Source organism: Cydia amplana, chromosome 1 (genome assembly GCF_948474715.1).
Source record: "Cydia amplana chromosome 1, ilCydAmpl1.1, whole genome shotgun sequence".
NCBI lineage: Eukaryota > Metazoa > Arthropoda > Insecta > Lepidoptera > Tortricidae > Cydia > Cydia amplana.
This window is the reverse complement of record NC_086069.1, coordinates 4748816-4775614: the sequence shown is the minus strand read 5'-3', so window position 1 is coordinate 4775614 and position 26799 is coordinate 4748816. Positions and strand designations below refer to the sequence as shown.

Genomic DNA, 26799 nt, shown 5'->3' with positions numbered 1-26799 from the left:
TAACTTAGTTCAATAGGTACAGAATAACACAGAAAATAAGATAATATTTCTATTCTATCATATCCTACGCCCGCATATCTCCACCATACGCCACGAGTATAAACTGCTATAAATCCATCTACAAATTTACATGGGTAATTCTATATACAATGGACTCGTGTTTTGTTCAATTATATAAACCGTTTGGTCTTTGACCTAATCAAAAACTCTAAAATTACCCATGCAAATATCTCAGGTGACCTAAACATAGTATGTATCTTCACTAATCTTACTCTAATAAGTTAAAATCCTTTTTATAAAATTACCCTCATCACCAATAAACAAATTATAATGTTTCAACAATATCTTCACAACACAGACTAACTCACTGAAGTTACAATTTAATTGTTTATTAGCAATTAGGTAACAGACATCACAAGAAACTACACACATTCATAAAACCTAAGTCTAGCATTGTAAATTAAATAAAAATCAAATCACACAAAAAAATATCAATCAAGTGGATTTATACAATACTAGTTACTGGCATGCCTGCTCTAATAGTGGTAACACACTATCGCACCGCACCGCGACCTTGGTGCGTCACACCCATAAGTGAGAGTGAGGAAGAGATATCTGTTTCTCACTCTTACTTATAGGTGTGACACACCAAGGTCGCGGTGCGGTGTGATAGTGTGTTACAACATTAAGGATGCTAATGTTTACAGACATGAATGTTTACAGTTCAAGTACAATCCAATTCTAGAACTGGCTAGCATGAAAAAGCACTTTTCCTTGAGGCGGGCACCAGCAAAAGGAATTGTCTAAACCACGTTTTATACAAAAAATAATCTTTTTAAATAAAATGACCAGCATTGTTACTGCTTCTAAACCTCCTATCTCACAGTAAGTGTTTATGGCGGTAGTGTGAGGCTTCACATCTCATCATTTTTAAAACACAAGTGTAAAGTAGGGTAGTTATAATATGCATCATCATTAGGGCCTTCTTCTACAGCCAATATATCTGTTACAAATTGTCCTTGATGTCTTAGCTTAAAACACCAAAAACAAGTGACTAACTTCCATTTTATCTAATTTTCCTGGTGTTGTCCCGGCTTTTTGCTACGGCTCATGGGAGCCCTCGGGTTGGGGCAAAGAACATATAAAGATATAGATATCTAACAGTTTCATATAGAAAGCTCAATAACCTAGAGAAAATTGACACTGCACACCTTTCTAACCCAACTGGTTAAGTTTAATGCTAATAAAAACTTTACTGTGAGAAGGTCCTACAATTACCATGAGCTTATTTATGCATCACTCCCCGAGCCAGAGTTGCTGCTGTCGCTGTCACTCTCCGAGTCGCTGCTGCTGTCACTGTCTGAGGAACTGGAATTGGAGCTTGAGGAGTCAGAGTTGTCTGAAGAGCTGTCAGAACAGTCAGAGCAGCTGGACTCATTGCGCTTCTTTTTCTTGCTTGGAATTTTGCAACTTCCACCACTGTTGACAAAAATAACATTTTAAAAGTTGTATTTAATACATTGGGTGCAGGAATATGTGTCACATAAAAGTATATATAAACAGCGCCGACAGCTCTTCCTGAAGACTAGGGAAGAGAGAAAGTTGATGATAAAAGTAGCATGATTATTTAAATAGCCGTTATTTTTAACTAAATTTCTTTAAAAATCCTAATGGTATATAGAGGTATAATGCATAATCCAGTTATATTTGAATTCAGTTACAACTAATTTAAATCCGAGGGTAGTTTTAAATTTATGACAGATTTAAATTAAAAACGCAGAAACTTTTTTATTAAAATAACTGATTTGTTCATGTCGTGTCTTACCTATAAATAGAAGAAAAGAAAAGAGGTGGTTGACCTGAGGAATACTATTGCCAAGAAATGACTCTTACCTGCACTGCGGTTCTTCTTTAGTTTCCTTAGCCTTCAAGTTCTTCTTAAGGACCTGGGTTCGGGACGGGCGAACCAGTATCTTGCGTTTTCCTTTGCACTCGTAGCTCCAGTGGCCGAACTCGAGGCACTTCTGGCATTTGATGCCTTGAGGGAATGCCGCGGCCAAGGCTGCTTGCCTACAATTAAAAAATCCGTAAATACCTGGAAAAACTATTAAACTGCACTAAACCATTTAGTTTATTTAAAGAAATCTTACTTTTTCCTATCGGATTGGTGTCTGTTGTACGGCCCCAGAGTCATCTTGATATGCTGAAGAACGTTTGAGATTCAAATTAAAAGGTCGGTTACTTTTGTAGGTAGTCGCGAAACGAAAAATAAGACTGGCCAGCTGTTTTCTTTAAGGCACCGGTTCTCGTGGCTCCCAAAACAATAATGATTTTGATTACAAATCTTCACAAAAATAGTCGAGCGTGGAAAACGGACGACAACTTAAGTGTCAAAATATTTACGTTCTGAAATATTATGTCTGGTCATAAACAATGTAACGAGGCGTACTTTCCTATGGATTTTTATTTTTCACTGAAATATACTCTACTTCATAGTTGATTAAGGTTAAATCTATTACAATTTGAGCATAATATGTTTAATTCATAAATTAATGCTTAATTTTAGACAGTGTCTAGTATTAGTATAAACATGTTTGCAACAGGCGTATTCCTGAACGATTTGTCTATTGTCTATATCCTGTCTTGAATTTTGAATCATTTTTCACTGAACATTATTTATATGAGATTTAAATTTAGACTTTACTGTAAGGAGATAAGGAGTAATTTCAATAATATGTTTATAGAAAATTAACGATTTTCGCTTACTTTCATTTACTTGAATGACAGTTTACGTCAATTACGTGGACGTGCCCGGACTTGCTTTTGCGTGTTTTCTTCGTCATCCGTTTAATGTTTAACATAATTTCCTCCAATCATAGCGAAGTAAACTTGTTACTGATTGGTTCAGTTAACCCAAAATATGATAGGTTTCGAAGTGTATTCGTCCAGTCAGTGAAAAAAGCACAGTTTTTGCGAGAGCCTTGGAGCGAGGGCTGTGATATTATTGAAAGTTTCGTAATAATAAATTAATAACTATCTTTCCAGTTTGAAATGTCCGAAAATAATTTTACGGTAGTAAAATGTCGGAATGGTATTGGAAGGTTATAGCTTTGAAGGCCGCATTCGTTCTTACATGCTTTGTAAGTTCATTTCGAGCCGAAGACACTGTCCATAAATTACCGTTTTGTAACCCTCACAATGTAAATACGGACAAAAATGAGTAAGTATCATCTATTTACTTCATTTACCAGCTCCTAGTCATATTCAAACCTGTAATTTATCTCAAATAAGGACAGAAATAGTTGCTTTAATTTTGTAAACAAACTTATGTATATCTTATTTGCGTTCACATTCATATATTTATTTTAGAATTACCTGAACACTACTAAATTACTAAACCTGAGCTTACTAAATTATTTGCCTGCCTGACTTGTTCTAAATATAATGTGTGATCTGAAATGGAAAGTATTGTATCCTTTACAGTCTTTACACTTTATCTTCTTCTTCTTTCTTGTTTGTTATTTTTACGTATTGTTTGCTTTATACATCACAATAGCATTGCATTACATATGCGTTCCTTTTATTACTGTATTCTATAAACCAGCAGTTCTCAATCTTTTTTTTGACGGAACCCTTTTGGAAAGCGAAATACTTGATGGAACCCTACAATAAAACAATAGTTTTTAGAAGTGTATTTTTTTATTAATAAGCATAATAATTATGCTTATTTTATTATTCTAAATTCTTGCGGAACCCCTGCAGGGGTGTCGCAGAACCCTAGGGTTCCGTGGAACACACTTTGAGAATGGCTGCTATAAACAATTTAGTTACTACTTTGTTGATTCCTTTAATTTGCACTTTGTGAAACTGTAAAGAATAGATACTTGACTAATTGCAGCCATGTTTTCAGTCTAATGATAGTAAGCACGTTAGATGGCAAGCTGACAGCGTTCTCAACAGTGGACGGATCCAAGGCTTGGGAAATTGCGACTCAGCCCCTTCTGTCATCTAATTTACATCACGTTGAAGTAAGAAATATTTTTTATACATAAAATCTGCCATATATTTTTTATTTATAATCTGGTATTGATTATAACTATTGCATGCCTACTCTTAGGGCTAGATGTGGGGTACATCTAGCGTCTTTCGAGCGTCGGCATCTACCGGCGTCTGGTCAGCGCTATGGAAAATGACGTCGCTGCGCAGTTGCGTCGACGTTGCGTCGAGCGCGGCCATAGAGTTGTAGACGCCGACGCTCGAAAGACGCTAGATGTGGGGTGGCCCTTAGTCTTTCATGTGCCTAAGACACTTTGCTACAGTATTAACACAAGTATATTTAATTTTTCCCTATTGCATTAGTAAAATATATTATATTTTAAATAAATAAATGTATTCCTTCCCTACAGACAGAATCGTAACTATGATTATTTTATTAGAAAATTGCCTTCAAATGTCAAACACAATCCCTTAAATGTACCCATATTCTTAGTTCTATTATAAGCAGAGATCGGACAGATTGGCGTCATTGCTCGCAATAATGTGGACATGACTCCAAACTAGATTAAATAATTAATCATTTAATTATTTTTTTTACCTGAGATTTAACTTTGTTCCCTAGTCAATAAATAGCACTTAAATATATTTTTGATATAAAAAATGAGTACCTATAGAAAATTTGGAAAACATACTGATTATTTTCTTTAATAAATTTACATTATAAGAAATATTTGTGTTATTTATTGATTAGGAATCAAAATTAAACCTCAGGTAAGAAATTAATTAAATGATTAATTATTTAATCAAATTTGGAGTCATGTCCACATTATTGCGAGCGATGACGCCAATTTGTCCGATCTCTGATTATAAGCTAAATCAGATATAAAAAAAACTGATCCTGTAACATTGCATTTATCATAATAAATAGCCATCTTCAAAAATATATCTGAGCTTAAAGTGCCACAACCCAACAAAATGTATAAATATTATACACAAATTATATATTTTATACACAGATGTATATAAAAAAAGTGTTAGCAATAATCAATATATTTTTTCAGAGAGTGGCCATAAAAATACCTATATTGCACTGAACTAAAGAGTTATAATGTATTTAGCTCACAGCAGGAGGCAAGTGGGTGCGCCTGGTGCCGTCTCTCCGAGGCACCCTGTACAGCCTCAGCGGAGACAACATTGAGCCTTTACCTTTCGATGCAGACCAGCTCTTATCATCCTCATTCAAGTACTCCGAAGACTTAGTCATAGCTGGTAAGTTACAGTTTTACATCATCATCATCTTCCTCGCGTTGTCCCAGCATTTTGCCACGGCTCATGGGAGCCTAGGGGTCCGCTTGGCAACTAATCCCAAGAACTGGCGAAAGCACTAGTTTTTACGAAAGCGACCGGTTTCCTCATGATGTTTTCCTTCACCGAAAAGCGCCTGGTAAATATCAAATGATATTTCGTACATAGATTTCGAAAAACTCATTGGTACGAACCGGGGTTTGAACCCGCGACCTCCGGATTGCAAGTCACACGCTCTTACCGCTAGGCTACCAGCGCTACAGTTACAGTTTTACATATGTACTTAAATTAGATGGTGAATACTTATTTACTTAGAAAAGACCAACTAATTTGCATACTATCTGTTATTACTCAGACTCATTGTTTTTTTTTACATTGCATTGCGAGAGTTTTTTTTTAAGCACAGAGTGGTTTGTTGGCAGACGAGGCTCCTTTATGTTTATGCTATATGTTATTACTACTGTGCTGTGTAATTACTCTACTAACCTAAGCTTTTCGACAAACATGGCCAGATAGATTTACAGAAATGTTAATGATTACTTGAATAAGAAATATTATAAAAAACATTCCACCAGATTGTTGCTACAAAATCTACTATTTAAAGTTTTGATATGCTATGTTTTGCTTTTACACCCTTATATTATGGAAAATCATAGTATCAAAAAATTATTTGCTATGATTTTCGAATGTATGAAAAGATCTGCTTTCATAAGCTTTATCAGTGGTCAGGTTAGAAGACCAGCAATGTTCATGGCATTCTATATATCTGCCGTCAAATGGTAAAAAGCTGCAACTCAAGTTACAGCGTTTTAAGTAACCTTGGATCAAATGATTCCTTTCATGTTCTTCTATATCATCCCCTTTTTACAGATTTTTGATATCTCTTTTAATTAAGTCTGTAGAAAACTGTCAAAACGCGGCAACTATACTCGGAGCATACCAAAACATTGTAATAAGAGTTAACGCGTTTTTATTTCAAATACATGATATGATATATTGATGACATTGGGTAAAGCAGAACGCTGTAAGTGCTACCTGCAGCGTTCTGCTTGCATTATAATATTGTTAAATTAAGAGCATAGAATACGCCAAAATGCGGCAAGAGACTGAGAAAATGATCGTTATATCGTTTATTAAAGTTTTAAATCATAAAGTCCAATTACTTAACTAAAATTAAGTTAATTTAATTTTTTTAAATTATATATCCATCTTAAGCACTGCACTTACAATGTTTTCTTTTTTCAATTAATCAGTTTATGAGTTATAACTTATAAACCTAATAGCCAAAACGATGTAACTAGGAAATAACTGTGGCAAAATGATGTAACTATGGAGTTACAGCATTTTGCTAAGACATGTTATTTTTTGTAGAATCTATTGGCAAAACACTTTATAGCTAATATTTAAGTAAATACACTAATTTATAAAATTTTCTTTAGACGTCTATATTAAATGCACTATTAGTTATATATTGATTAAATTTGAATATGGTATGGAGTTCATAAATAATAGGTGTTACAAGGCCGAACTGTTTAAACCTTTAAACGCGTTTTTCTCAAAACTATGTTTTTTGACTTGCAGCGTTCTAGCATTTGACGGCAGATATTCTATATATTCTTGTTATAAAATACAACAGGCTATATCTTCAGTGAGTCAACATTTTGTTTGGGTGTACTATAATTTCTTATCAAGCCTTGTTGATAAGAGTAATCTACTCACAGTAGATTTTAATTGTTTATCAAATGTGGACAGGTTGCATGGCGTGGTTGATAAACTTGTTAGGAGACAACAGAAATATATAATCTCTATTTTACCTAAACTTTAACTGGTAGGAAGCCTTTATTCAAAGAAGTTTTACTGTGCAATCACTACATAGTATAAAATAAAGTCGCTTCCCGCGGTCTGTCTGTCTGTCTGTATGTATGCTTAGATATTTAAAACTACTCAACGGATTTTGATGCGGTTTTTTTAATAGATAGAGTGATTCAAGAGGAAGGTTTATGTATAATTAACCCGTGCGAAGCCGGGGCGGGTCGCTAGTAACATATAAATAATATGAAATAGTAATAATTGTTGTTAGGAACAAGCCAGTACTGGGTTATAATAGGTATTATAAGAAGTTTAAATTAGTATAATATGCCAGATGACTTCAGAAATTAACTCTTATCACTGATTTAAACTTTCACGATTTTTACACATTATTAAATTGTACAACGGGACTTAATCGCGTATCTAAGTTTACCTCCGACATTTCGAGGACGGCGTTGTCCCCGTGGTCTCGGAGAAGACTGGCTAAGTTGACATAAAACGTCACAAAACTTAGATACGCGATTAAGTCCCGTTGTACAATTTAATAATTAACTCTTATGTTTAAAAGTCATATACCTAGTAGAGGTTTGCATGTGATAGGATACATAATTGCGAATACCATTGTGCGCTTCGTCACTTTAGGTCAGCGGTCGGCAACCTGCGGCATAAATATTAACAGAGTGCGGCCCGCGTCAACTTCGTTAACTACTATGTGGCCCTTGGCTGCTAAAAGGTTGCCGACCGCTGCTTTAGGTAAATGATGGTGGTGTGATTTTCCGTATAGTTCTATCATCCACATGGACCATTTGGACACCTTATTGCGAGGGCATAAGGTCCACCAAAATCAGTGCAGTGTTAGCTTCGACTGCATAGACGAACTCTAGACACGATACGATTATTTAAACTAGTAATATGGTTCATCGGTCAAATTACCTATTAAAAATGTATTCTTTAGCTGCTATATATAACAACACTAATTATTATTTATTTCTAAGAGCATTAAACATGTTCAAGGTTGTGCTTAATGAAGATTATCCGATTCCAATGAAATGGAATATTGATTTAGTAAGGTTTCCGAACAGATAACTTCGTAGGTGTGTAGATATCCAGATAGAATGGTAGTAAACAATTAAATCACAAAAATCGTTATTTAAAAAAACAAAAAAGGGTTCTACAAAAAATCATTGAAAATTAGGTTTTAGTATTTTGTATTAAGGTTCCTTTTTGAACTATACGCGCCTAGTGTTCGTGTTTAAACTGGTTTACAAACGCGCTACGGCTATGAGTAATTCTGGTGATATTGACAAAGCAAAGTAAAAGTCTACGGTGACTCATCGTAAAACGAGAGTTATGCCTAACATCAGTCAATAATGCGTTCAAGGCTGTGCCTTTATTAATTACCTGCACAACATAGGTGTTATAGGCATGTGGCGCATCAATACTGGCTGATTTTGAAGCAAAATGTAGGCAACTCTACTCTAACAAGGTAACTTGTTGTTTCGTAAGGCGGTCAAATCGTTATTGACAAGATATATTAGGAACATAAATATCTTCTTAAAACTTCACATTGGATAGGTATAGAAGAAAAACTTGTTAAAAATATTCGTTTTGCTATTGTGCGTTTTTTTTCCTGTTACGCTTTTTCACTCGAAATGAAAGAAATGGCTTATATTTATATGGTGTGGAACTTTTAGTGGGCGCAAGAATCGTAACATAGGTACTGGTACTACTTATAGTTACTTTACTTTTGTCAACTTTCAAATATGACTGACACACACAGAATGACAACATACTATGTATTTGTCTGTTTACAGGTGCAAAAGAAACTCTCTGGCAAGGCATAGACACAACAACGGGCAGCGTGCTCTACGAATGTGGCTCCGCGGGCTGCAGCACCGAACAGCAAGCAACCGCCGCCGGAAGGCATGTGCTAGTGCTCCGCCGCCATGCGAATACTGTGCGAGCCCTAGACCCGCGCTCCGGGCAGGAGAAGTAAGTGTATACAATGATATTATATAACCATAGATAGGTTATACTCATACTTGAGGAGCACAAAAAATACTTCCATATTTATTTCTGTGCCTACGAAAAAATCTGTTATTTTGGATTCATTTTCTCATTCCATCCATCATTGTCACACTCGTTGTTAAACATAAGGTCGTCTCTTTCTCTTTCGGTGTGCGGGAGCTCGTTAGCACGTGCACATGTCTCGCTTGTCCTGCCGCGAATAAAGGTAACTTGTCCAATTTGTCACAAGGTAAGCGCTAATATAACCTATCTTGAGTTATAAATCATTGAGTGCATATACTTTCCCCTTTATTATATATTATAAACGTCTGCTAAGTTAATCAGCTGATGATCATCGTTCCTCCCTCTCCATGACATAACGACAGATAGGGACAAACGACGATCATCCACTGATTGAGTTAGCAGCTGTTTATGATTTAACGCCATTTAAAATTACCTAGATTGTCCGGCAGATGGCGCTGTTAAGGGCGGGGCGAATGCTTCAACGCGCAAGCGTTCGTTTTTACGGAAAAGTAGCATATTTGCGCTCCGGGCAGGAGGAGTGAAGTTTACTCATTTGTTCGATAGACGGCGCTGTCACGTGCAGAATGCTACATCGCGCATGCGCTAGTTATACGAAGAAATGTATAGTGCTATGAAGTCCAGTAGGCGTATTATGGCTGAAGTTTTTGACAACCATACAGAAATATCAGCAACTTAAAGATACCCTACAAACTTTCCTCTAACATATTTTGGTTGTTCATGTCTCAGTGTAAGGCCTGAGTGAACGCTCGGAGCGGAGCGTTCGGCGGGGCGTGCAGCGTGGCGTCGGGCTCACAAGTGATTTGAGCAGCGTGCACTAAGGCCGCTCCTATACGTTTGCATATGTTTGACATGCACGCCGCACGCCCCGCCCCGCTACACGCCCAACATGAGCGTTCACTCAGGCCTTACACTAAAGCTTTGGATTCCTCCGAAAACGGTGCCGTCATATTACGGCCGCTATATAGCGTTGACTGACGTCACTAGAACGTTGTCTATGTAAACAAGATGGCGCGGTTTCCTAGACGTACGTTACGTTGATTGTCAACGTAACGTAAGATGACGGCCGTCATGACCTTGTCGATAGTTTCGTGAACGTTTTATTAGATAGCGGTGACGCCATTTTGAATAAATGATTCCGTACTACGATTATTTTCCTCTTCTGATGATATTTCATCCTCCAAGTAAATTATAGATGATCAAGCAAATCTTGTCAGTAGGAAAAGGCGCGAAATTCAAATTTTCTATGGGACGTTATCCCATCGCGCCTACATTTTTCAAATTTGCCGCTTTGACCTTGGTGGATGACGGTGTGTTATGACGCCGTGGTACTTTCCACATGTCGCCACCGTAAAGACGACCGTCTTTTGCGGCCGCTATATGACGGCCGTCATATGACGGCACCGTTTTCGGAGGAATCCAAAGCTTAAGGCAACCACGCTTATGGTATTGCCCTGTTCACAGATGGAACTTCAGTGTAGCCGAGCATCAGCTAGCTTTATCAGCCAGCCCGGACTGCTTAGGTCCGGCCTCGGCCGGTGCCGGTCCGGTGGCCGTGCACGTCGCCATGCCGGAGGGTACGGTCGGCGTCGCAAGGCCCGGCGAGACCGAGTATCTGTGGCAGCAGCAGGTACAGAATACCATCCTTATTATTAGTACTACACTCAGAATTGTAGGTTAAGTAAAGTCGGTCAGTTATCCGTCAGTTCGAACTGCTTGGTTCCTGGTACTTAGTGACAGTCGAAACGGTTTTTAGGGTTCCGTACCCAAAGGGTAAAAACGGGACCCTATTACTAAGACTCCGCTGTCCGTCCGTCCGTCCGTCCGTCCGTCTGTCACCAGGCTGTATCTCACGAACCGTGGTAGCTAGACAGTTGAAATTTTCACAGATAATGTATTTCTGTTGCCGCTATGACAACAAATGCTAAAAACAATAAAATAAAGATTTAAGTGGGGCTCCCATACAACAAACGTGATTTTTGACCGAAGTTAAGCAACGTCGGGCGGGGTCAGTATTTGGATGGGTGACCGTTTTTTTGCTTGTTTTGCTCTATTTTTTGTTGATGGTGCGGAACCCTCCGTGAGCGAGTCCGACTCGCACTTGGCCGGTTTTTTTATTAAGTTATTCTAAGTCAGGGGTTACCAATTATTTTTTTCAGGGGTCCGGTTCTTTATATATAATGACCATTGCGGTCCGTTTCTTCTTGAGTTTATAAAAAATAAAATAGGTCGGCGGTCCGCCATTTGGTGATCACTGTTCTGAGTATTATAGTTATAAGATGACATGTGAAAGAGCTAGCTTAAGCCTCTTTACATAATAAACATTTTAATTTAAAAAACACGGTCACAATGAACGGAGCTCACAAGGAATTATTCTAGAAATGAGATTGTGTTTATTTTAAAATAATTTTGGAGCAAAAACATGTTTCTTCGGATCATTCTAATTTCTACGTATTCTGATAGTACATTTATTTTTCTGATGTCGTTTTACGATTTACAGCTAGAAGCGCCAGTAGCGGGCATGTGGCGCCTCCAAGCGGGCGCTTTGAAAACTATCGACGTACTGTGGGAATGTACGAGAGCCCTGACAGATGATGGCGCCCTACCTCCACAACTTTATATTGGCGTGCACCGGACACAGGTAATAATAGGCTACTTGGGCCATTAGCAGGCATGTGGCGCCTGCAAGCGGGCGCTTTGAAAACTATCGACGTACTGTGGGAATGTACGAGAGCCCTGACAGATGATGGCGCCCTACCTCCACAACTTTATATTGGCGTGCACCGGACACAGGTAATAATAGGCTACTTGGGCCATTAGCAGGCATGTGGCGCCTGCAAGCGGGCGCTTTGAAAACTATCGACGTACTGTGGGAATGTACGAGAGCCCTGACAGATGATGGCGCCCTACCTCCACAACTTTATATTGGCGTGCACCGGACACAGGTAATAATAGGCTACTTGGGCCATTAGCAGGCATGTGGCGCCTCCAAGCGGGCGCTTTGAAAACTATCGACGTACTGTGGGAATGTACGAGAGCCCTGACAGATGATGGCGCCCTACCTCCACAACTTTATATTGGCGTGCACCGGACACAGGTAACACTATAGTCTACTTGGGCCTATTATGAAACGTGGCTCCCAATAATACCTTTCTAAATATAAAAATTTAAAATGTATTAATTTCTATGTATTGATTTATTTGTTAGATCCTGTCCTCTCCCAAGGCTCAAATATGGGTCAAAAAAGGATAGGGCCATACGTACATTATTAAACAACTTTCATTTTAAGTCGATGCTCTTGGGACAGGACAAGTCATATCAAGGCCACATCAATTTCTTACTATAAAGGTGTACCACGATCCCGACTATCGGGTCGTCCGGCCTGGTAACGAAATTATAATACCCGATAGTCGGGATTTCGGCACTAAATGTGTTAAGTCAGAAGTCAGAAGTGACCTATGTAAAATGGATTCATATCTTTTCTCCGTGGTATCTTAAATGTTTTCTGCGTTATAAGTGCTATCCGCAATACAAACTGATGCCCGGTCTAGGGTTGTAAAACTTCTCATTCGGACTTGGATGATCGTATCGAGAGCACAGAATAAATAATAGTTCTAGGTACAGAACATTCACTCTCTAACAAAACGCGTCTATTACAACAGACATAACCGCTAGGTGGCGCAAGCGCGAGCAGGCGTGCGTTCCGTAGCGGTGCGCGGCAACTACTATGGCTAGACACCAAAATTGGTGTGGGCCGCATGTACCTACTTGTAGGTACTTGTAGCGACGCGACGAAATCGCGGCGTGACCCACGCCTGGCGAGAGTGAAACGGGCAGTAATATGACCCCGTCAGTTTGGTTTGAAAATTTTACCTATTACCTACTTGCCTTGCCTTGTTTATTGATAGCTTAAATTAATTTTGTCCATAGCTATACATCCAAGAAAGCCACCACTACACCCAGAAACTAGAAAGTTCTGTAGCAGCGTCACGAATACCTTGGAAGCTGAAGCAATCACGGCCATTACTCAACGGCGGCGACACTGCGCTCTCACTACAAGACCCTCCGGCCAATTCGCTCGTCACATTATACACGGCTCCGGTGACTTGTAAGTAGAGACATAACTGCTTTGTAATAAGGTCTAATTTTGATTATAAATGACGGATAATTCCGTTTGCATGAGTTACTTGACAAGAAAAAGATTATAGAAGCTAAAACAATCGTGTCCTTTATTCAACAGCGGCATTATTGCGTTGAAAGAGTTGCGTTAAGAAAGTGTAGAACTGTAGAAAACTCACGTGGGTTCGCCACACACGTATACTACCTCTATGACGCTTAAGCCACGAGTTAGTCTTCGGGCTCACGATCTAGATGCTAACTCTCGGACGGCCTTTAAGTTCGTTTTAGGGTTCCGTACCCAAAGGGTAAAAACGCCAAAAACGGGACCCTATTACTAAGACTCCTCTGTCCGTCTGTCTTTTACCAGGCTGTATCTCATGAATCGTGATGAAATTTTCACAGATGATGTATTTTTATATTTGCGGCTAAAGATGTATTTTATAATTGTTGATGTGTTTTTAGAGTTCCGTACCCAAAGGGTAAAAACGGGACCCTATTACTAAGACTTCGCTGTCCGTCCGTCCGTCCGTCCGTCCGTCCGTCCGTCCGTCCGTCTGTCACCAGGCTGTATCTCACGAACCGTGATAGCTAGTTAGTTGAAATTTTCACAGATGATGTATTTCTGTTGCCGCTATAACAACAAATACTAAAAACAGAATAAAATAAAGATTTAAGTGGGGCTCCCATACAACAAACGTGATTTTTGACCGAAGTTAAGCAACGTCGGGCGGGGTCAGTACTTGGATGGGTGACCGTTTTTTGCTCTATTTTTTGTTGATGGTGCGGAACCCTCCGTGAACCGTCCGACTCGCACTTGGCCGCTTTTTTGTTTGTATGTAAATTCCATGTTGACGTGTAAAAGTGCCATTGTGGCCTATTTGCTGAATAAATGTTAATGTTTGACTATTTCCAGCTAACCGCGGCTTTTTCCTCTACCTCCAAGAGACCTGCGAGCAGGCGGTGCAAGTGACCGAGGACTTCCCCGAGCCCCCCCCCACCAACGAGCACCACCACATCCACGTGCACGTGTCCTCGCTCTGGTTCTGGTGGAAGGAGGTGCTGCTCATCGCCGTCAGCTCCGCGCTGCTGATGAACCTCATGATCTGGCCGAGGTTCTTCGCGCCCAAGTTCAGGCCACATACCCCGATGCCTGTAGACCAAGTTAGTTGACGCTGATTCTAAGTTCACCTCAGTACCTTATGTTATTGCAAAGATTCATTAATTGTAAAGTGTCATTCAATTGAACTTGCTATGTAAACAAAAGTCACTAGTAAATTGACATTTAGAGACAGTTTGAATATGGCGGTTTGTTTACATAGTTAGCAAGTTCCATAGAATGACACTTTAGTTATAAGTAAAGTCTATGAAAATATCATGACATCGAGACAGCTGAAGACAATAAATAGCACTGCACGGCCCCATGTTTTAGTGGTAGACCGAAATGTCACACGTAAATTTTTGGGATACATCCCAGTTCGCAGTCAAACACTAAACAGGAATTGAAGTGTCTACTTAGATAAGCATTTATTATTGACATACATTACGGTGCACAAACTTGGTCATTAACTGAGGCTCTAAAATCGAAACTCAAGGTTTGCCAGCGTGCGATGGAGCGTAGTATATTAGGTGTTCGCAGAACTGATCGGATCAGAAACACGGAACTACGCTCCAGAACTAGAGTTGTAGATGTAGGCGTCAAGACCGCTAAGCTTAAGTGGGACTGGGCTGGACATGTCTGCCGCATGCACCCAGAAAGGTGGGCCAAAATGGTTACTGAGTGGGACCCACGGAACACAATAGACGGTGCAGGCCGGAGTTCAGGCAGACCGAAAAGGAGATGGCGGGACGATTTGGACGCATTCTACCCCAAATGGTGGGAAAATGCCGATGACGGTCGAGTGGAAAAAACGAGGGGAGGCCTTTGCCCAGCAGTGGGACACCAAAATAGGCTAGAGAAAAAATACTTTCCCAATTATTTCAAGTTCAATGGAGTATCAAAAGTTACCGACTTGGCACGCCTTTTGCGTCTCCTCATAACTACCTCTTCGTTTGCAGATTACTTTACATTAATATGTTTCAACTGTTTTAGGAGGTGGTAATAGTAGAGCGGCATTACGACCGCCCCCCTTCAACCGTGGCTGAATACTGCGGCCGCTATGAGAACGACTTCACGCCGCTGCGCTGTTTGGGGCAAGGCGGCTTCGGAGTCGTATTCGAGGCGAGAAACAACATAGACCACTGCTCGTATGCTGTCAAGAGGATCACACTACCTAGGAGGTATGTATAACTGAAAATGTATTGTTACCTTATTAGACATCTAGGTAACTAAAATGTGAATTTGATTTGATTTTAAATCTGTTTGAAGTTTACTAGTCCAGTGAAACTATATTCGAATTACTTGGGTAATGGTTGCTTTTATTACGTTACCTCTTTGGCGTCTTAAATAATAAAACTCCAGAATATCTCTTTTCCAAAATTAACATTTCAACATTTCACAACCGTCATGGCACTAGGTCAACTCGGCGCTGTCTCTTAGAAATTTACCCTCATAGAACGATTGCATTTACCGGTTGTTTCCGATATCTCGCGACCAAATGCTGAAATGATATCCCTCCACCTGTAAGACGGCTCAAAAATAAGCTAACTTTTAAACACCAGTTTAAAAAGATACTGCTTGATAAACAAAAAACAGGGATACCATACGGCTTTTTGGTTGCGGATTTCAGGATCTAATCGGTAATTCGGAGAATCTCTAGGAGATCTTGAGTCAAACCCTACGCACTTTCTCACTTTAATTTTATGACCACTGTAATTCTTATTTTTGTTTTCGTCGTGTTTGTAATCTACTTACCTATTTGTAAAATGTGTGTTGTTGCAGCAAACAAATAAACGATTTATCTATCTATCTAAAGTCTATTTTTTTATTCGGTAGACTGAAATGACAGTTAATAGTATGAAATGACATTTCATGTTCATACTATTAACTGTCATTTCAGTCTACCGAATAAAAAAATAGACTTTATCTATCTATCAATGGAAAGCCACATATTTGTTCTCAAGTATGTAATAATTGTTGCAGAGAATCGAAGCGTGAGCGAGTGCTGCGCGAAGTCCGCGCCCTAGCGAAGCTCGAGCACGAGAACATAGTCCGGTACTTCAACTCGTGGGTGGAGGAGCCCCCGCCCAACTGGCAGGAGCAGCGGGACGCCGTGTGGAAACGGTATGTACTTGTTCAAGAGAGTGTGTGTGAGAGAGAGGGAGAGAGGGCGAGTGCTGCGCGAAGTACACGCCCTAGCGAAGCTCGAGCACGAGAACATAGTCCGGTACTTCAACTCGTGGGTGGAGGAGCCCCCGCCCAACTGGCAGGAGCAGCGGGACGCCGTGTGGAAACGGTATGTACTTGTTCAAGAGAGTGTGTGTGAGAGAGAGGGAGAGAGGGCGAGTGCTGCGCGAAGTACACGCCCTAGCGAAGCTCGAGCACGAGAACATAGTCCGGTACTTCAACTCGTGGGTGGAGGAGCCCCCGCCCAACTGGCAGGAGCAGCGGGACGCCGTGTGGAAACGGTATGTACTTGTTCAAGAGAGTGTGTGTGAGAGAGAGGGAGAGAGGGCGAGTGCTGCGCGAAGTACACGCCCTAGCGAAGCTCGAGCACGAGAACATAGTCCGGTACTTCAACTCGTGGGTGGAGGAGCCCCCGCCCAACTGGCAGGAGCAGCGGGACGCCGTGTGGAAACGGTATGTACTTGTTCAAGAGAGTGTGTGTGAGAGAGAGAGGGAGCGAGTACTGCACGAAGTCCGCGCCCTAGCGAAGCTCGAACACGAGAACATAGTCCGGTACTTCAACTCGTGGGTGGAGGAGCCCCCGCCCAACTGGCAGGAGCAGCGGGACGCCGTGTGGAAACGGTATGTACTTGTTCAAGAGAGTGTGTGTGTGAGAGAGAGGGAGATATACCTTCCACGACTCTTCTCTTTCCGCGCAGACTCTAATTATATACATTATTATGTGTCCATGACATAACAGTTAAAATAGTGAGTAATTAAATTTTAACTAGGTAAATATAACTTACAATTATTGCGTTTGTAAAGTTGAAAGCCTAGAATTTTAGGCATTCAATGATCAAGTCGCGCACTCAATCGCGCAACAGTTCATACTCAGGATCAGTTTATTACCCGAATAAATATAGTTTAAACCTTTGTTACTTCTGTATCATTTCAAATCTAACCATCTGTCTATTAGCATGGGTATATGCAAATATGCATATTCAAACGCAATAAATTCTGTGTTATCTTATTCCCGTAGGTTGAAATTTGTTTGTAAAAGTACTATTTACAAAATAACACTTTAAACTCTCGCGTTTTGTACACATATTTAATTACACCAACGGGTCTACCGCGATGTATATAGTTTTGTCAACGTCGGAATTTAGGGTAAAAACAATGAAATTATATCGCGGTAGACCGTTTTTGTAATTAATTAAATATGTACTACTTACAAAGTTTTAGATTTTAAATTGAAAGGAATTGTGATATGCATCGTCACGCTTATCGACATTTGATTGTACCCGTCTCTCGTCCCCAGTGAACTGAACGTATCAGTGGAAATGTCGGAAGATTACACAGTGGAGTCGCCAGCACCAGTCAAGCGGCGCGACGCGAGCGTCAAACTCAACCTCCACAAGACCTTGGACGAATGCGTGGACGCACTCGACTTTGAGAAGCAGCTCTCTGCTAAGAGAAACAGGTCAGTTAACTTCTGTTTCTCATTCACCAGTGAACTTTACGTATCAATGGCATGGAGTCACCCACACCAGTCAAGCGGCGCGACGCGAGCGTCAAACTCAACCTCCACAAGACCTTGGACGAATGCGTCGACGCGCTCGACTTTGAGAAGCAGCTCTCTGCTAAGAGAAACAGGTTAGTTGACTACTGATTTTAGATTTTTTTTTTTCCGATTAAATATGCTGTCAGTTTTACCGCAACTTTTTTGTCACATGACTCCCTGGCCTGAATTTACTGACTTACATATGATTATTAAATTGCACAACGGGACTTAATCGCGTATCTAAGTTTTAAGATTTACCTCCGACGTTTCGAGGACGGCGTTGACCCCGTGGTCTCGGAGAGGACTGGCTAAAGTTGACATCAGCGTCTTCTAACCGCGCGAGTTTTTCGAACTACCCGCACTTGGTCTTGTTTATCAGCTTGAACGTTTTGCGCACTAGGGATGTCACTCTGTCGACACACAACACTAACGATATTCGATTTATCGACTGTCGATATTCGTTTACGCTTACATTTACTAATGACTGGATTCCATGTGTTCCGCCCTCAAAACGGCGGAGGTAAATCTTAAAACTTAGATACGCGATTAAGTCCCGTTGTGCAATTTAATAATGTGTAAAAATCGTGAAAGTTTAAATCAGTGTTACATATGATTGCTACCAATTTTCCATTTGCCACTGATTTTATTTTGTATTAGTCGATAAACTCGCCGTCATTAGAACTTGCGAACTATGTAAACAAACAATGTAACTTTGTTTTGTGACTGTTTCTCCTTGAATTTTCACACTACCCCATCAAACACAATTCAAACTATACACATATACACAATTGAAACGGTCCATTCCGTAAAATACATAAATATATAACTGTATCTTGGATATTTAATTAAAGGTTTAAAATGGTTTCATAAGTTAGGTTATTAGGACCTGATGGAATGACGTTTTTGTTTCTTTTAAATTCTACAATTGTCTATGATGGGTAGTGTTGTGACTAAAGTTTGTGATATAAACCCGTTACACACTACCCAACTCACGCTCTGTACCTAACGCCGCAGTTGTAAAATACATCAATGCATCATTCTTAAGTACCAATTTGTCTTCTGATCGTGATTAAACAAATTAAAAATAAGTAACTACTTATTTTTTTAATTTTGGTATTTTATTACTCGATATGTTTTGACATTAGTAAAGTAGTAAGTCTTGCCCATCACTAGTAAATTCATCATTCAGAGACAATTTCAATATGGCGGTTTGTTTACATAGTTCGCAAGTTCTAATGACGGCGAGTTTACGTATCTCAATACTATGTTATTCATTCAGGTCGCTAAGCTGCAACGAATCATTCAGCATAGTATTCGACGAGCAGCCAACAGGACCAACACCCACTTTACCCCGCACCCCCCCCAAGTCCACCGACGATTCGTTCATAGTGTTCGCGAACGAAGCCGAAGTCAGCAAGGCTTCTGAGGCGAGGAGAGACAGCTCCGTGGACAAGAGGCTGGAGCGAGTGAAAGAGTGCGATAGCTATGTGAAGAGTACGAGTAGTACGGGGAAGAAGAAAAAGGTGAGACAGTTTTTAGGGTTCCGTACCCAAAGGGTAAAAACGGGACCCTATTACTAAGACTCCGCTGTCCGTCCGTTCGTCCGTCCGTCTGTCACCAGGCTGTATCTCACGAACCGTGATAGCTAGACAGTTGAAAATTTCACAGATGATTTATTTCTGTTGCCGCTATAACAACAAATACTAAAAACAGAATAAAATAAAGATTTAAGTGGGGCTCCCATACAACAAACGTGATTTTTGACCAAAGTTAAGCAACGTCGGGCGGGGTCAGTACTTGGATGGGTGACCGTTTTTTTGCTTTTTTTTTTGTTTTTTTTTGTTGATGGTGCGGAACCCTCCGTGCGCGAGTCCGACTCGCACTTGGCCGGTTTTTTATATAATACGATCGGTGCCCCAACTTAAGTACGCACGTCGCCATACTAATGGGGAGTATTACTGCAATGTTCTGCCGCCAGCGTGGAGCATTAGTGCACATCCTAAACCATAGAGTAACTTATCCATACTATGCCTTAAGCAGTTTTTTGACAAGTTTTCACTATGACATTCGTTTTGACAGACAACGAAATGCGAAAATCTACATTTCGTTATCTGCCTCTCAATCGATCGAATATGCAAGAGTGATAGAGAGGCCGAAATCGAACTTTTGATTTTCGCGTTTCGCGGTAGGCCCTGTGATTGTGCTAGTGACGCCCTCTACGCAGAATTATGCGTAATAGTCCCTATTGTATAAAAAAAGTAGATACTTATATTAGGGAACCGACTGTACATTAATAAGGGATGAAAGTCACCCATTTCTGTCGAGGTAGTTTGACGGAAACTGCGAACGAAAGTTACTAGTTTTCTATACAAATCTTCCCTTTTGTTTCCTTACTGCATATATATTGATACTGGCAAAATTTATATTAAAATACTGACCTAAGTTCCTGTCTTTCCAGAAATTGTAGCTCTGAAACACTAATCATAAGTTTTAATTTTTTACAAGCAGAAGCGTCTGCGACCGATGCTATTAAGCTTAGAATAAATTTAAAAGTGGAAAAATTACTGTCTTGGTTGAGACTTAAATTAAATTAGTATGGGTAGCACATCGTAACTGGTGAATTTCCAATATGACTTGGAACTAGCCGTTTAAGAAGTGTAACGCTCTTACGGTAGATGTCGCTAAGGGTCCCCTAGACCCATAATATGGTGGAAAGATTTGCTGGCTATGGATGAGGTCTTGGTGGCTCAGATGGCGGAGCGCTGGAATATCGATCCAGAGGCCGTAAGTTCAAGTCTCACCCAAGACGGTAATTTTTCCACTTTTCAATTTAAACATAAGTTTTGTCAACAGAAGGGCCACACCCGGCACTGGTCGCTCGACATGGTGGTGCGAGAGAGTGTCACACCGATGGCGTCCAAGATGTACCTCTACATACAAATGCAGCTGTGTATGAGGGATAGCTTGCACGATTGGCTCAGGCAGAACAGGACAAGGGAGTCCAGGGCCGATAAAGTAAGTGTATTAATATAAAAAGCTTTAAGTATATTAAAATAACCCCAATTAAAAAGAACCACTTTACTAAACAGTTTAAAAGCCAACATTTCATGATCTTCATCAAAAGGCCTACTTCAAAAAATGGTAATTTCAAAAGTAAATGCGAGTTACTATAAAATATACCTGAATTATATGTACATACATACATACATACATATAATATTTGAAGAGTTCCCACCATTTCTCCAAGACCCTAACCTAACGACAATGTGACCAACTGTGGAGTATCGAATCTTAAACCAGTCTAGCTGTTTTAGAAAAATCGGAGATTGTATATGTGACCGTAAAATTGTAAACACTCGTCATATTATAATCTCGCTAGTTACATTATAAACTGACGGTAGGGAGATTATAATCTAACCTAACCTAACCTATGTTAGATTATAAACTAACGGGTTCACAATCTTACGGTGTCATATATAGAAAACAAAAATCTAAGCGAATAGAGAAGATATGTGCAATAATATAAGTGTGTTCTGTAAATATAGTTTTTGTACATATAATGACATTTTATTTCCAGATAAAAACCCTCTTCAGCCAAATAGTGTCAGCGGTGGAGTACGTGCACCTGGCGGGGCTCATCCACCGCGATCTCAAGCCCAGCAACATATTGTTCGCGCCCGACGGCCGGGTCAAAGTTGGCGACTTCGGGCTGGTCACCACTATGGGGGACAGTTCGTCTGACGGTTCAGCGCCGGAGGATATGGACGTGTATGCTAGGCATACGTATAAAGTCGGTAAGTTGTTGCACCTAGCGGGGCTCATCCACCGCGATCTCAAGCCCAGCAACATATTGTTCGCGCCCGACGGCCGGGTCAAAGTTGGCGACTTCGGGCTGGTCACCACTATGGGGGACAGTTCGTCTGACGGTTCAGCGCCGGAGGATATGGACGTGTATGCTAGGCATACGTATAAAGTCGGTAAGTTGTTGCACCTAGCGGGGCTCATCCACCGCGATCTCAAGCCCAGCAACATATTGTTCGCGCCCGACGGCCGGGTCAAAGTTGGCGACTTCGGGCTGGTCACCACTATGGGGGACAGTTCGTCTGACGGTTCAGCGCCGGAGGATATGGACGTGTATGCTAGGCATACGTATAAAGTCGGTAAGTTGTTGCACCTAGCGGGGCTCATCCACCGCGATCTCAAGCCCAGCAACATATTGTTCGCGCCCGACGGCCGGGTCAAAGTGGGCGACTTCGGGCTGGTCACCACTATGGGGGACAGTTCGTCTGACGGTTCAGCGCCGGAGGATATGGACGTGTATGCTAGGCATACGTATAAAGTCGGTAAGTTGTTGCACCTAGCGGGGCTCATCCACCGCGATCTCAAGCCCAGCAACATATTGTTCGCGCCCGACGGCCGGGTCAAAGTTGGCGACTTCGGGCTGGTCACCACTATGGGGGACAGTTCGTCTGACGGTTCAGCGCCGGAGGATATGGACGTGTATGCTAGGCATACGTATAAAGTCGGTAAGTTGTTGCACCTAGCGGGGCTCATCCACCGCGATCTCAAGCCCAGCAACATATTGTTCGCGCCCGATGGCCGGGTCAAAGTGGGCAACTTCGGGCTGGTCACCTCTATGGGGGACAGTTCGTCTGACAGTTCAGCGCCGGAGGAGATGGATGTATATGCCAGACATACGTATAAAGTCGGTAAGTTGCAATTTCCTAGCTCTCTCAAAGACAAAAACCCTGGGTTAAATAGTGTCAGCGGTGGAGTATGTGCACCTAGCGGGGCTCATCCACCGATATATCAAGCCCAGCAACTCGAGTCAAAGTGGGCGACTTTGGGCTGGTCACCACTATGGGGGATAGTTCGTCGAACGGTTCAGCGCCGGAGGAGATGGATGTGTATGCTAGGCATACGTATAAAGTCGGTAAGTTACAATTTCATAGCTCTTTCAAAGACAAAAATGCTGAGTTAAATAGTGTCAGGTGGAGTACGTGCACCTAGCAGGGCTCATCCACCGATATCGCTAGCCCAGCAACTCAAGTCAAAGTGGGCGACTTCGGGCTGGTCACCACTATGGGGGATAGTTCGTCGGACGGCTCAGCGCCGGAGATGGATGTATATGCCAGACATATGTATAAAGTCGGTAAGTTGCAATTTCCTAGCTCTCTCAAAGACAAAAACCCTGGGTTAAATAGTGTCAGCGGTGGAATACGTGACCCTAGCGGGGCTCATCCACCGATATCTCAAGCCCAGCAACTCAAGTCAAAGTGGGCGACTTTGGGCTGGTCACCACTATGGGGGATAGTTCGTCGAACGGTTCAGCGCCGGAGGAGATGGATGTGTATGCTAGGCATACGTATAAAGTCGGTAAGTTACAATTTCATAGCTCTTTCAAAGACAAAAATGCTGAGTTAAATAGTGTCAGGTGGAGTACGTGCACCTAGCAGGGCTCATCCACCGATATCGCAAGCCCAGCAACTCAAGTCAAAGTGGGCGACTTCGGGCTGGTCACCACTATGGGGGATAGTTCGTCGGACGGTTCAGCGCCGGAGGAGATGGACGTGTATGCCAGACATACGTATAAAGTCGGTAAGTTGTAGTTACTAGTCCGTAGACCGATTCCTTTCTCACTCTGATATATACAGCTTTATGGCGTGAGGTCATTAATAACGGTCTCTAAAAAAACCCAAAAGGGACAGTACAGTGATCCCCACACTAGGCTCAGCCTGTAACGTGGGAATCTTAGAGAAATTGTAACACATTTACGAGGTAGTGGGGTTGAGCCTCTGCCTCCCGAACTAGGTCCAAGCCTGTGAATCTAATATTCGGATTTCTTACTCCTATACTAGTACGTGCGGCGTTCTGAGTCGAGTGCAGATAATTTTCTGTTGCATGCAAGATTGTCGGCTTGCGGTCAACTAATGTGTATTATGTACAAATTCTCTTCCTTTTCCGTGTGCTTATTTTAACAAATATAGCAAAACTTTTTATTTGACAACTGAATTAAAGAAAAGAGTAAACCACCATTTTTAAGTGCTTTACCTCCATTTTTAACCGACTTCCAAATCTCAAAAGGAGGAGGTTATCAATTCGGTTGTATGTTTTTTTTTCTTCCTTTTAGGCACCCACTTATACATGTCGCCAGAACAACTAGCGGGGCGGCCTTACAGCTACAAAGTGGACATCTACTCGCTCGGCGTGATCCTATTCGAGTTGCTACAGCCATTCGATACAGAATCGGAACGTGTCGCCAAACTTACTGCGCTGAGGGCCGCGCACTACCCCGCTGATTTTACCGCTGACTGTCCCAGTGAGGTGAGCGATGTTAAACTTTATGGCAATGCTACTATGCTATACAGGGTGGATTTTCTTTTTGGGTCAGTAAGGGCAGCTACCAGATCCCGTGCTGCTACGAGAAAATGGTCTTAGAAGACCTTCCCTCGATTTCAAATTAATGAAGATTGGCTTTTACAGATTTTGGAAAAAACATGGGAAAAGTTTTCCTCGATTTGTGGCTTTTCTAGCCGGAAATTTTTTTTTGCTTCCATACAAGCTTTTGATCCTCAATAGAAATGGGATCGATTGGCATAAAAAAAAAAGTTTGTCAAAAATGACCTTTTTCTCGCACCCTGTATGTTTTTTCCAAAATCTGTAAAAGCCAATCTTCATTTATTTGAAATCGAGGGAAGGTCTTCTAAGACCATTTTCTCGTAGCAGCACGGGATCTGGTAGCTGCCCTCACTGACCCAAAAAGAAAATCCACCCTGTATATTGCCATAACAAGCACTGTACAGATATTAAGTCTACTCTTTGTGTGATCATATTTTAACTGTTCCATACTGAGTCAGAGCGTGTCGCCAAACATATGTATCCATTAAAGGCCTGTGCACACCGGCTGCGTGTGCGTGGCGTGCATGTGCGCGTGCGGCGTTGTAGTATACATATCCTTATGAGAGACGGCACACCGCTTGCGTGACGTGTGCGTGTGCGGCTCCAACATCCAACAGTGCACGTCACGCACACGCAGCCGATGTGCACAGGCCTTAAACAGATTAATGCTATATTGAATTAAGGGTTGATGGTTGCTCCAAACTGTCTTCGTTAAAGAGTTCGCTAAATTTTATTGTATTGAGAGTTTCATAGTAAACCGCCGCGGCGCGCCGGGTGACGTTGATCAGTCTGTCAAGTACGGATGGTGCAGTTGCACTAAAGGTTCCGTCACACAGGCGCGTTTTCCGGGCGGGGCGTGAGCGTTTTATATGTAAAAGCGGCGCGTCCCGCTCACGCCCGGCCCGGAAAACGCGCCTGTGTGACGGAAACTTTAGTCCGTCTTATATAAACATCAAATATGTAAGTAACTGCAAAAGTATAACTTATGTCATAGAGAAAAAAATACATAGAGTGCTCACTCCATACATCAGTTCAGACTATTAATTTCAGTGTCTACATCTAGCATCTTGACAATACTACACTATACTATTGACAATAGATGTAGCGCCGACCGGAAAGTCTTATCTCAACAGCATAAGACTTTCCGGTCGGTGGCGACATCTATTGTCAAGTAGCAGTACTGATAGTTCCGCTACTCGATCCTAGATGCTAAGTCTTTTTGGTACTAAAACTGATGTATGGAGTGGGCACTCTATTTTTTTCTCTATGCTTATGTATACATGTCAGGTGGAGGTGCTAAAGCTGATGCTGAGCGAGGACCCGTCGCGGCGGCCCACGGCCAGCGGCGTGCGCGCCCGGGCGCCGCTCTACCAGCGCACCGAGCAGTCCCACTTCACCCTTCCTGCCCCTGCGGTCGCGTGAGCTATTTCCAACCTTACGTCAACAGTTTACAATTCTATGCAGGCTAAAGCTTTGGATTCCTCCGAAAGCGGTGCCGTCTTATGCGGAAAAAAAACGGCCGTCTTTACGGTGACGACATGTGGAAAGTACCACGCCGTCATAACACGCCGTCAGCCACCAAGGCAAAGCGGCAAATTTGAAAAATGTAGGCGCGAAGGGATATCGTCCCATAGAAAATTTGAATTTCGCGCCTTTTTCTACTGACAAGATTTGCTTGACCATCTATAATTTACTTGGAGGATGAAATATCATCAGAAGAGGAAAATAATCGTAGTACGGAATCATTTATTCAAATCTCGTGTCATTTATTCAAAATGGCGTCACCGCTATCTCATAAAACGTTCACGAAACTATCGACACTGTCATGACGGCACCGCTTTTTTTACGTTACGTTGACAATCAACGCCGTCTAGGAAACCGCGCCATCTTGTTTACATAGACAACGTTCTAATGACGTCATTCACCGCTATATAGCGGCCGTCATATGACGGCACCGTTTTCGGAGGAATCCAAAGCTTAACCACATTTTTTTCCGGTTTTGGTCCTTCGAACCGGATCAGCAGGCAAATCTGCCATGAAGTTTTGAAGTTAAAGTGAAACTTGTTGTCTTTTGTAGAAGAATATTTTGCTCATATTAAGGAGGAATTGGATGGTAGGTTTTAAGAGATGTCAGAGAGATAATGACTTATTTTATTGAATATCTAAAAATGGCTATTAAGTGCGAAAATGGCATAACTGCATACAATCAATAATTATTGTTTTAAAATAAAATAAGACGCTATGCATTTATATAATTAATCCAGTTTAAACTATCACAATTAACATTTTATCTTGTTTA

At 41.4% G+C, this 26799-nt stretch overlaps 2 protein-coding genes across 2 annotated transcripts; one reads left to right on the top strand and one right to left on the bottom strand.

Annotated features, from left to right (window-relative positions):
- Window positions 1–1145: 1145 nt before the first annotated feature.
- LOC134662092 (zinc finger CCHC domain-containing protein 10) lies at window positions 1146–2392 on the bottom strand. Its single transcript, XM_063518367.1, has 3 exons — window positions 2151–2392; window positions 1894–2070; window positions 1146–1479 (listed from the first exon to the last, which is right to left on the bottom strand). Exons 1-3 carry the CDS (start codon window positions 2192–2194, stop codon window positions 1290–1292), a joined length of 411 nt encoding a protein of 136 aa, XP_063374437.1. The 5' UTR covers window positions 2195–2392; the 3' UTR covers window positions 1146–1289.
- A 555-nt stretch (window positions 2393–2947) lies between these two features.
- Window positions 2948–25922, top strand: LOC134652703 (eukaryotic translation initiation factor 2-alpha kinase). The gene is made up of 16 exons (XM_063508241.1): window positions 2948–3220; window positions 3911–4028; window positions 5115–5265; window positions 8925–9102; window positions 10624–10789; window positions 11660–11800; window positions 13090–13267; window positions 14192–14439; window positions 15368–15555; window positions 16358–16498; window positions 17859–18020; window positions 19381–19624; window positions 20955–21116; window positions 21679–21895; window positions 24232–24425; window positions 25788–25922. Exons 1-16 carry the CDS (start codon window positions 3081–3083, stop codon window positions 25920–25922), a joined length of 2763 nt encoding a protein of 920 aa, XP_063364311.1. The 5' UTR covers window positions 2948–3080.
- Window positions 25923–26799: the final 877 nt, after the last annotated feature.

Coding starts and splice junctions, on each gene's coding strand:
- LOC134662092 (XM_063518367.1), bottom strand. CDS start 2,194: ATGACTCTGGGGCCGTACAACAGACACCAATCCGATAGGAAAAA. Junction 2,071..2,150: donor CACCAATCCGATAGGAAAAA/GTAAGATTTCTT, acceptor TTTTAATTGTAG/GCAAGCAGCCTTGGCCGCGG. Junction 1,480..1,893: donor AAAGAAGAACCGCAGTGCAG/GTAAGAGTCATT, acceptor TTTTGTCAACAG/TGGTGGAAGTTGCAAAATTC.
- LOC134652703 (XM_063508241.1), top strand. CDS start 3,081: ATGTCGGAATGGTATTGGAAGGTTATAGCTTTGAAGGCCGCATTCGTT. Junction 11,801..13,089: donor TTGGCGTGCACCGGACACAG/GTAATAATAGGC, acceptor TTTTGTCCATAG/CTATACATCCAAGAAAGCCA. Junction 21,117..21,678: donor GGGAGTCCAGGGCCGATAAA/GTAAGTGTATTA, acceptor TTTTATTTCCAG/ATAAAAACCCTCTTCAGCCA.